Raw genomic sequence first — 12251 nt, 5'->3', positions numbered from 1 at the left:
ATTTACAGGAGAATTAATAGCGCTATGTATGTGTATATACACATTTGAGAATGTAGGTGTTTCATGAAATTAGGTTAAACTCTAAAGAACTAACCAAATAAAAGCTGTTATAATCCCACCACTTCTAAATACATAAATTAGGTAAAAGGTTATGTTTGGGTGAAAAAAAAGAAAAAAAGAAACAAAAACAAAAAAACCTGAAAAGTAAAGTACAGGCAATGAAAGTTCAAGCTCATATGAACACAATATAGTTGCTCTCAATCAGGTAATAGAGGGATGAAAAACCCACTAAAATAGTGTCAGGGAAATAGATTAAGATAATTTGAAAATAGTTGTGTGTCATTCATAAAGAAAAAAAAAATGTGTATGCATGCGTGTTTGGGTGGGGGTGGGGGGCTACTCTGAAGAAGTGTTGATGTTTTTTCTTTCTTTTTTAAACTTTGGGGTATGACCCCGCACTGAATCACAGCATGTATTTTTGGGATTTTAAGGATCCTCAATTTGAAAGCTAGTCAGGCAGAAGATTTCATTAGTTTTATATATACATACACAGTCCAACCCAAGCATCAATGAAGAGAGATGTTAAATTATGATGATGATGCATACACAAACATACGTTTATGCCTGTGTTTGTCCCCTCAAATTCACTTGACAACCGATGCTGGTGTGTTTACATCCCTGTAACTTAGCAGTTCGACAAAAGAGACTGATAGGCTTACAAAGAATAAGTCCTGGGGTCAATTTGCTTGACTAAAGGCGGACACACACACACACACACATATATATATATATATATTCATACACATACATGTACATATATATATATATATATATATATATATATATATATATATATATATATATATATATGTATGTATTTATAAATATAACTAATGAACTTCTGTGTATATATATGTGTGTGTACACTTTACATACATCCACGCACACATACCATTGACTGTTGGTGATTGAGAGAGGTCACCTAGTCACCCTGTTAAGTTCTACTTTATTTTTTGAGACAAACAAAATCTGCCTCTCCTTCCTACCCACGCTACAAACATACTTATATATTGAACTCATGACCTACAATTATGAAGTCAGGCAACAGGACCTCTCTGACTGCTCAGACAAGAGAAAAAAAAAATTGTTTTTGACTAAGTCACAGAAGAGGAAAGAAAAGGACAATAGTATTTTTCTCTGCATATAATTAATCCTTACAATTGTCATTAGCTTTAAGTGGAGTGTGTAATGGATAGTTCTTTCACTATGCTATATTAAGAGAAAAGATACACACACACACCTTGTATGCATGTGTGTGATAGAGAGAGTGAGAGAGTACTTATTGATCACTTGTGTATGTGTGTGTGTATATATCTGTAAGGCATAACTGTATTTCAATTGTGCATGCCACTGTGTCTGTATGTGTGTGTTTACCAGTCATAAATTGTAACTAAGTTACTTCCAACAAAATAGGTCAAGTGACCTGCTAACCTCATTCTTGTTTACCACTTACTGAGGAGGAAAAAGAAGTAAATAGAGTATTTTAATGGCTGGGTGCTGGTGGGTGCTACTTGTAGGTAACCTCTTCTTTTCTTCCTTCCCCTTTGCATACCTTCATCTATTTATCTGTTGATGCTGGAAAGGGAGAGAGAGAGAGAGAGAGAGAGAGAGAGAGAGAGAGAGAGAGAGATATTCTATATTCTTCCTTTATCTACACCTTGGAAGAAGGAGGAGTTTAGTATAGGAGGAGTTTAGCATAGGAGGGACCAGATATAATGGTGATGGTGCAAAGTGGGTCTAATTACTTTCACATGAGAACTAGATATATATAGTAGATAGATAGATAGATATATAAAGAAGAATGTTCCTGCAATACTTTCAGAGGGTCATATGGGAGGGTATATAGATACCGAATGACATTTTGACATTATGTGGGTGTGGGTGGATTAGGTGATGGATTGTGAAAAGTATGAGTGGAATGAAGTATTTTTATCATATCTCATGGGGAGGGAAGGGCAGGACCCATGATAGTTTCCAGGGCCTCCAAGGAGAGACTAACAGAAGGAATAGAGGAAGGTTCATTTAACTCATGAGTTCTCAACCATTTTTTTTTTTATCTATGAAACCTTTTGATTACTATTTTATTCTGGTGGACTCCTATTGCAATTCAGTGTTCAAAAACTAGTTGGGATATACACTTATCAATGCCTAACATAATTGTACAAACAATTAAAAAGATCTGTAGCAAAATCTCCTTCTTATATCTACCTATCTTTTCCAGATTAGGAAATCACACAATTTAAGTTTAAAACTGCAGGATGAACTTAAAGTAAATATGGTCAGAAATATGACACTAGTGAAATAAAATTTGAACAGTTGCTTCTGCAATTAACTACTTAAGCAATCAACTGAAGCAAGTTTCTGTGCAGAAATAGCTACCATATGCTCTGCAAATCATACCCTAGAGTCTTAAGAAAAAAAACAAAAAAAAAACAGGATGGTCATGGCTGAAGTAGCTTCTATTGTGGGTCTGCTCAGTCAGAGCCAAAAAACAATAACAAGCAGCACAGTATTGTTTGTGTAAGTTTTTCTAATACTAAGACCAAAACAATTTTAGGGTTGGGTCAAATATTTAAAATTTTTAAGTTTGTGTAAAGTATAATATACAAACAGTAACACTAGTGACTTCACTATGAGAGTAGGTATGTAGGCAACACTAAAACCTAATTGGCATCAAATATGTTACTTAATAATTTGAGTGATAATCCATTAAATATTGCCCAAATGTTAAAATCCCGGCATTTCCTGATCTTCTATGTTGGTGACAATAAACAAACAAAACAAAAACAAAAGGAAAAAGGGAAACAGCTGTAAGACCTTTATAGATGTTCTGAAATGTTTCACAGCCTTGGATTTTTATCTCATTCTGTTAATATATATATATATATATGTATGTATGTGTGCATATATAATGTGTGTGTGTGTGTGTGTGTGTGTACATATACACAAATAACAAGCGGTGTTCCACAGGGCACTGTCTTGGGGCCACTGCTGTTCATAGTGGCCCTTGCTAGCAATACAAAACCCTGGAAATATTGCACATCTGCAACAGGAGTTAGATACAATTTACAGGTGGGCTGAAGACAACAACATGCAGTTTAATGCAAGTAAGTTCCAGGCCCTGCGCTACTGGCACACAAAGGTAAACGACATGCAGACTGGATACACTGGCCCGGGAAGAATTGTAATTCCTGAGTCAAAATCGGTGCTTGAACTGGGCATTGACATGAGCAATGATGCCTCTTTCCAAGTGCATATTACTAATTTGGTGATAAAATGCAGACAGCTAGCTGGATAGATTCTTCAAACTTTCAGAACAAGAGAGAAGGAGACACTGATAGTCCTTTGGGAAACTTTCGTCTTCAGCCGCTTGGACTACTGCTCCCATCTATGGTCACCACACAATATAAAGCTAACAGCAGAACTCGAAACAATTCAAAGAAGCTACACTAAGAAGATCGTCTCAATGCAACATATCAGCTACTGGGAAAGACTGAAAGTATTAAAACTATTCTCCCTAGAGTGAAGGTGGGAGAGATATGCAGTGATATACATCTGGAAAATCCTGGAGGGACTTGTCCCAAACTTTTTCATTCAAAGTTACCTCAACCGCAGAACGGGGCGCCACTGCATGGTGCCAAAGATCCAACATCACCATCAAAATATAGGACCAGATACTGCAACAGCTTGGGTTTCAGAGGACCGCAGCTCTTCAACATCCTCCCTAAATGCCTAAGAGACTTGCATGGTGTGGATGTGGGTTCCTTTAAAACTAAACTGGATCTCTTCTTGTCGGGGGTCCCAGATGAACCTACCTCTCGGCAGGAGACACAGATGCGGGCAGCGGCATCGAACTCCCTTGTCGACCAGGTGATACGTATCAGAGGTGGATTCACATACTAGTGTAGCTCATTCAACGGTGGTGCCCCAGCATGGCCGCAGCCTTCGGGCTGAAACATTTTTAAGGATTAAGGATTATATATATATATATAATATTAGGGAGTAAATCCAAACTTACAAGGAAAAATTAGATTTAGGATTAAATCAAATTTCACAGAATAAATATAAAATTAGAAATAAAATCACTATTAGGCAAATCAAACAGTGAAAAACATAACCAAAACATAAAAATTAATATAATTAATATAATATACAAAAAGTATAAAATATAAAATTTAAAATTAAATTATTTAAATTTAAAATTTTTTAATTTATATTTATAAATTTTTATATTTTTTTATATTTTATATTTATAAATTTTTATATTTTTTTATATTTTATATTTATAAATTTTTAAACTTGTAAATTTTTAATATTTTAATATTTGTATTTATTTATTTATTTATTTATTTTTTATATAACTATCAAAAAGGTATTAAAATGTTTAATATAATATAATAAGTAAAACCACTACATACGTTTCATGGCCATAACCCAGAAATAAATAAAATAATTTTTCTTATAAAAACTCTATTATCAAATTAGAAACTTAGGATTATGTCATAGAATCCAATTATTTTAAAATTTAAGTTCAAATCTAATAATTATACGTATATATATTTATTGATAGAGAAAATTTTAGATCTAAATTATTATATTTATTGATAATAATTTAGTTATTATTCTTAAATATTTTATAATTATTAGATTTGAACTTAAATTTAAAAATATGAATAGTGATTATTTTTTTGTTAAATAATTTGGTAATTAGATATTGACTATAACTGAGATTAGGTTATTCTTGAGTTTATTAGGTTTTTATAGCCATTTTATATCTTAATAGATAAATACATTTTCTATCTATTTTTAACTTAAAAATTAATATCTAACATTATAATTGGATTGTATAACATAATCCTAATCGTTAAAGTTTCTAATTTGATAATAGAGTTTTTTATAATGTATTTGCTTATTTATTTAACTATTATCTTTAACCTGAAGATTGACTATGATTATTATTCGAATTTTTAATAGAATTTAAATTATTGTAATTCGAATTGGGTTATGGCCATGAAATGTACGTAGTGGTTTTACTTATTATATATTAAACTTTTTAATACCTTTTTGATAGTTAGATAAAAAAAAACTAAATAAATAAATATAAATATCAAAAAATTAAAAGTTTAAAAATTTATAAATTTAAAAATTTATAAATTTAAAATTTAAAAAATATAAAAAATATAAAAATTTATAATATAAATTTAAATAATTTAATTTTAAATTTTATATTTTTTGTATATTTTATTAATTATATTTATTTTTATGTTTTGGTTTATGTTTTTCACTGTTTGATTTGCCTAACAGTGGTTTTATCTCTAATTTAATTTATATATATATATATATATATATATATATATATATATATATATATGCTTTTTTATGTCTAGTTTCTGTTCATGAGCTGTGGCCATGCTGGGGCACCGTCATTTGGTGTTGCTACATAATTTTACTTAAAAAATACATTTTAGGAATTGTCATTTGGTGCATGAGGGTGATTGATGCCGCTGCCCTCATCTGCACCTCCTGCCGCTAAGTTGGCTCATCTGGGACACTTGACAGTAAAAGATCCATCTTTATTTTGAAGACACCTTCAGGAGGATATTGAAGAGCTGTTGACCTTTGAAGCCCAAGCTATTGCAGTATCTTGTCCTATATATTGATGGCAAATTTGGAGACCTTGGCGCTATGCAGTGGTGCCCAGTTCTAGTATTTGTGCAACTCTCGATGCCAAAGCTTGGGATAAGTCTTGACATGATCTTCCAGATGTTTATTATTGCATATCTTTCTCGCCTACGCCCTAAGGAATAGAGTTTTAATCTCTTGAGTCTTTCCCAGTAGCTTATATGCTGCATAGAGGCTATCATCTTCGTAGATTAATTTGACACTGGTTGGTGACCATAGCGGAGAGCAATAGTCAAAGTGGCTTAGGACAAGTGTCCTCCAGAGAACCATCATGGTTTCCTGATTTCTTGTTTTCAAAGTTCTAAGAATCCATCCGTCAGCCGCCTGCATTTCATTGCCAATTTAGCAACATGCACATGTAAATACTCATGTAAATACCCAGGTCTCGCACTGACTGTGCTTCTGGGATTGCAATCCCTCCAGGTCCAGTGTATTGAATGGATATTGCCTTTAGTTTTGCATGCTGATAGCACAAGGCTTGAAACTTTTCAGCATTAAACTGCATGTTATTCTTTTCAGTCCACTTGTATATTTCATTCAGCTCACATTGCAGGTGCATAGTGTCTTCAGAGTTCTGTATTATCTGTGAGACTTTTGTATTATCTGCATAACCTGTGATCGTGGCTCTCTGTGGTTGAGGGCATGTCTGAGAGGGCCATTATGAACAGTAGTGGTCCCAAACAATGCCTTGCGGAACACCGCTCACTATTTGCGTGTCATTGGAGGTGGCCCCATTGGCTACTACCACCTGACTTCTATCCTTCAGAAAGTCATGAAGCCATTCTCCCAATTGTCTAACTATAATGAAATCACGCAGTTTGTAACATATCATTCCATGATCGACTTTAACATAGGCCTTTGCAAAGTCGAGATATATCGCTTCCACATTTGAGTGGTTGAGCAGCTGTTCCAATACCCAGTCATAGTGTTGTATATATTGTGCAAGTACTTTTTTTCCTGTAAATGAAAAAAGGTTGAAGGATATGTAACATTATTACACCTTATTTGCACACAGTAATGTTAATCGGTAACTTTGTGCACAATGGCATATGAGTAATCAGACTACCTATTGTTATATTGTATATATGCGGCAGACAATTTATAGTATCTCAGATTTTGACCTGTAATTCATCATAATTCTCCTTCCACGTCTATTTCATTTATATTCCTTGTATTTGTATGGGAGGCAACTCAGGATAATATTTTATAACTTCCCTTCCGGCTAACGATATTCTTATTTTTACATTTCTAACTCTCATAAAATAACTAAATTAAATGAAAGGATTTATAAAGAAATATCTATTACTATTTGTATGTAATTGAAAGAAAAAAAAAGTCATTTGTAAAACATGTTTGCTGACATGAAACCCTGTATAAGATTTACACGCTTGGTATCATTGAAATAAAATAATTTATTGTAAACATTTGGGAAATATAGAAACAGTTTCATGACTTAATTTCTTTTGTCTAATTCGGACTCGGCAAAGTTTGGCTTTGTCATTCGTGGCATCAATTAGTAGTAAAGTTGGCTAGTGGTACTTTTGATATTATACTTTTAGAAAGGTATTTGATTAAAATTTCAGTCGTGGTGAGGAGAAAGTATCATTAACCTAATAATCAATTCTAATAAACAAAAAATGCTGGAGAAATAATCCTAATATTTTAAAACTAAAATTTATTAAAAATAGGATTTGGCTAGATGCAGTGCCCAAATGAATCAAGTTTATTAATCAAGTTGGGTTTAGAAAGCAGGGGAGACAATCAACAAATATAATTTAGGGTTGTCTTCGCCTCTCTTTTCATATTTTCTACTGATTAATTTTCTTGAAAATAGGTGCAATTTTAATCTATCAAAATCTCTTTGTTTACTATATACCAAGCCTGTTACCACTTGGTTTTCATGCAGAAACTGTCCCTGAGATCATTTCTTTGTCTGCCTAAGATTTATTTGTGACTGTTGAAATAAAGATCTGAGAATACTAACATTTATGGTGATGTAACTCTGCATTTATGCTAGTTAACTCAAGTATTAACATTGATGCCAATCTACCATCCTTTTTCATCATTATCATTATAATAATCACCTTCGCATCTGGTTCATTACAATTACTATAAACTTCTTTTGATATATTAAGATAAACTGATGATACTCTGATGGCCTTTTTTTTTTATTGATTTCTCAAATAGGGACAAACCTCAATATTGAGGGATGGGTATATGCAAATATATTAACGTCAGTACTGAATTGGTAATTATTTTATTGACCTTTAGATATGAAGTAGCTTAGCTTGGTTGAATTATTGACAATATTTACAACTGATTCTGTTATTATCATTTTTGTTTATTTCAGCTGAAGAAAAGTCAAACAGTTGTGACATGCAAGAACAAACATTTAGTTCTGAACAACAACATATGGAGGTTGATGATGTCCGGCCGGAATGCGGGTACGTAATTTGGCTAGCAAGAATATATATAACCTTCCCACTCGCTAGGTTTTTTCCATTCCTTTCCCTTCTTCTGTTACTCAACTTACCATATCTGTCTATTTAGCATTAACAGTTTAGAGAAACTAACTGGGAAACTGGCACTCTGATAAGGGTTCCACCCGATCTAATCAATAGAACAACCTGCTCATAGAATTAACATGGAAGTGGCCAAGCACTCAACAGACACAGATACCCTTAACGTAGTTTTCAGGGGCTCAATGTGATACAGAATGTGACAAGGCTAGTCCTTTGAATTACAGGTACGACTCATTTTTGCCAGCCGAGTAGATTGGAGCAATGTGAAATAGTGTCTTACTCAAGGACACAATGTCCCACCAAGAATTGAACCCATGACCTTACGAATGAGAGCTGAATGCCCTAACCACTAAGCCACATGCCTTCACTACAGAACAAGCCAGTCTTTATTCGACCTACTAGAAATGTTAACCAAATCTCTTTCAAATCATACCCATTGTCTTTTAAAAAGGGAAATGACATATATAAATCTGTTACTAAAATACTAATGTGATTTCTATTTCTCCAGAAAACAAATGAGCAGCAGTTGAATCCTCACTCCCCACATTTCCTGCCTAAGCTTCAAATTTTGCAACAAATTAAAATTTGTAATATGACTAGAGCCTCATTACTTCTTAATGAGTATTAACAACAAGACTGAATTATTGTCAAGAAGATTTAATCACAGAATATATATCTAAGTCTAAATAAATTATAAGAAGTATATTCTGCTCTTAGCTTGTGTGAAAAAAAAGGTTATTTTGTAAGCTGTAAGCTATCTGTTAAAATAGTTTTCATTGATGAATAATTGTTGGTCAGACCTTGTGAATGGAGAAAATACAAGGTCAGAGATAGCTGATCAAATGGTTCTGCAGTACTGTGTGAGCATAGTGGAATGTGGGATTACTCGGTACAGATACATTTGACCTGTTCTCTTTGTCATTCTGCATATTAATACAATAGGTACTTAGAAATGCATCTGTAATTATAATGATGTTTTGTCTACTTACAAATTATGATTAGAATACATACTGTTTTGTTATAATGTTAATTGATTTTTTTCTTTCATTTTCTAGCCAAATGAACTGTGGTACTGATTCATTGTGCACGCCAAATCCCTTGGATAGTTGTCCAATGAGGGCTAATGTTGAACCCAATTTATTAACTGCACAGAAACAGCCTTTAAAAAATAGCAACCAATTATCGCAAGTTTTTCTGCAGACACCGTATGGTCTGTTTCTTCGTGATGAGTCCCGGTATAATTTTATTTCTGACCAACCACGACAGAGATGCCATACACTGGATCGTGACACGGTGCCACGCTCAAAATTGCATCGTGTCGATGATAGTGTGGTGAGTCGGAGAAGGACCTATACTCTTGACCGTGAAAATCTAATTAAAGTGGTGAGCAAACTTAGTGACAGACTTGAGAAGCGTGCTGCTATCCATGGTGACAGTAAACCCCCTTCTATATCAAATAGTGCAGCCAGCAGTCCCATTCCAGAGGAACACCAACAGTATCTGAATAACAGAGACTTTGTATCCATTGCTACTGTCGACTCAAACACAAGCAGCTCTCGTGGAAGTCCTATGCCAGATCGAGATTTACACTTCCAATATAGCTCTTCACCGAGTTCACCACACTCACGGCCACGATCAGATTCTGCAGGCACTGATGATTTGGCACCACGAATTGACCATGTCCCACGACCTCGTTGCTTTAGCTTTCATGATGGTCGGGCATCACGACCTACCAATATACAACACCTCCAGGAGCTGGATCGTATTTCCATTGATAGCTCACAAAATCTTTTGGTCCCTGACATGAGACGACGAAGTGTTGGAGCTTCTTATGGGCTTCATGCATGGAAGAAGTCCTTGCTGGTGGACATTCATCCGTCAGACTTGTCAAGGACAACTGATCAGTTGCTGAAAACAGAAGATACATGTCACTCAGGAGCAGATGTCACCAAATCACCTGCAAGTGTTCCTTTTTTTTAATATTTATCCTGAGTAGATTTATTTAAGCATTGTTTGTGTGTGTGTGTGTGTGTTTTGGAGATTCAAGTTCTAATTCCAGTGTCATATTCTTATTTATTGTATTGATACATAAAAGATTATAATTTTAAAATCAATTATAATACGATTAAAATGTTTGGTATGCAAAAAGAGAAATTCCTAGACTTTGCCAAAATCTCATCCTATTGCTACTAACTTATCTTAAAATCTCATAAACTTTGCTTCTTAAAAATTGAAAATTTAATACTATTGATAATTGTTTCAGTAAAATATTTTTCATTCGTGCCTACTGTTCCCTGTTTTATTTTAGTTGTATTTCTTTACCTTTGTTTTTCTCTTTACAGAGATACCTACGATCAGAGCTAGAACAGTTTGCATATTTTGATCGGCGATCATCCCCTCATGCTTATATTCCAAAACCCGATTTCCAGATTACAGAAGCTGCTAGTCATCAGCCTGAATCACTCAGTGGAATGAGTACAAAAGTTCAGAAGCCAGTAGCAGATTACCAATTGACAAAATCTGGCTCACCTGAAGGTTGTCGGCAATCATTATCATCTTTGTCAACCACCAGCAGTGTTCCAAATAGCAACAACAGCAACAGTAACAGCATTAGTAATAGCAATCTCAATACGTCCCCTTTGTCAACTAGTACAAAAACCACAGAATGCCCTGAACAGGAAATATTTCATAAAAAGTTTGACAAATTCCGGAAACATCCACCACATTCCACAATCAAAAACAATAATCCAAACAATACCTTGAGCAATGCAAGCAACTGCAATAACAACAATAATATCACCAGCAGCAATAGCAATGGCAGCATCAGCATCAGCAGTGTTAGTAACAATACTAACAGCAATGCAAGCAATAATATAAGAGAAACAGGCAGCAATTCAAACAGTATTGCACCTAATTTGATTAACAGTTACAATCAATCAATCTCACCTAATAGGCTTAGTCCTAACACAGTTCAACAGCAACCACCACCGCCACCGCCGCCACCACCACCACCACCTCCACCACAACAGCAACTACATCAACCACATCATCATCCTCAACAGCATCAGCAGCAACAGAAGCAGCAGATGTCACCTCATCATCACCAAAACTCTCAACAGCAGCAGCAGCAACAGCAACAACAATCACAATTGCTTCCTCAAAAACTGAAACAGAATGATCAACGCAACTCTGGCTATTTAACAACAGACTGTAATGAAATTAAGAAAGAGAACCTTACACCAACTCCCTCATATAATAATTCTGGCAGCAAGTCTAAACTTTCAGCAGGTGAAGCTCATCCACAGCTGCTTGCTCATCTGCAAGCACCTAACCCCACAAGCCAAACCTCGTCCAGATTTGTGTTGTTTCATCCTTTCCAAATATCTTCAGGCAGCATTCCTGTAAATATGCATGCATCTGCTAGTATTGCTCCTTCTTCAGGCAACGGCATGTGCAACCAGACATTGAATAGTTTGCATAGTGAACCAACTACAACTTCTGTTTTACCCAACCATTGCATCTCCAGCTATCGTTCTAATCTTTCTACTTTACCCAATGGCAACTTGTACTCGCAGAGTGGTCAACAAAATATTCATATTGCAATGTCTCCTGAAGAACAGAAACGAATGGCTAGTGAAAATTCATCCAACCGTTACCAAGTTCACGCAGCGGCTGTATCAAACTTGAAGGACAAAATATTAAAGCGAATGGATAGCTATGAAAATTTGAATAAAGAGTGCAGTATAAATGGTGACATACCTTTGTCGACTAATGCAACAAGGTGTGGAAGTGTTATAGTATTAGGCAACCCAAGTGCAAATGATGGAAAAATCCCCTATTCCAGCAACATGACTAATAATGCACCTGTTATAGTCTCCAACCAAGTGCTGTCTTCAGTCTCTGATGACAGTTGTAGTGTTTCAGGGAGTGGTAGTGGTGGTGTTAGTAACAAGCCACAACATTCACCACCACAACAACATCATTCTC

At 34.8% G+C, this 12251-nt stretch overlaps 1 protein-coding gene across 2 annotated transcripts in view; it reads left to right on the top strand.

Annotated features, from left to right (window-relative positions):
- The window catches only part of LOC115222994, a 136205-nt gene that overhangs the window by 123007 nt on the left and 947 nt on the right, over positions 1–12251 (top strand). Inside the window, exons 10-13 of one of the 2 annotated variants that reach the window (XM_036511954.1) lie at positions 8093–8186; positions 9320–10223; positions 10607–11341; positions 11381–12251. The exon at positions 11381–12251 is cut by the window's right edge and continues 184 nt beyond it. In XM_036511954.1, coding sequence (XP_036367847.1) covers positions 8093–8186; positions 9320–10223; positions 10607–11341; positions 11381–12251 — 2604 coding nt within the window. Of the gene's footprint in view, positions 1–8092; positions 8187–9319; positions 10224–10606 lie in introns of both variants that reach the window. The other variant, XM_029793416.2, reaches the window with a different exon arrangement.

Source organism: Octopus sinensis, linkage group LG21 (assembly GCF_006345805.1).
Source record: "Octopus sinensis linkage group LG21, ASM634580v1, whole genome shotgun sequence".
In the NCBI taxonomy this organism is placed as follows: Eukaryota; Metazoa; Mollusca; class Cephalopoda; order Octopoda; family Octopodidae; genus Octopus; species Octopus sinensis.
Note: the sequence above shows the minus strand (reverse complement) of the source record. Positions and strands in the feature narration are given on the sequence as shown.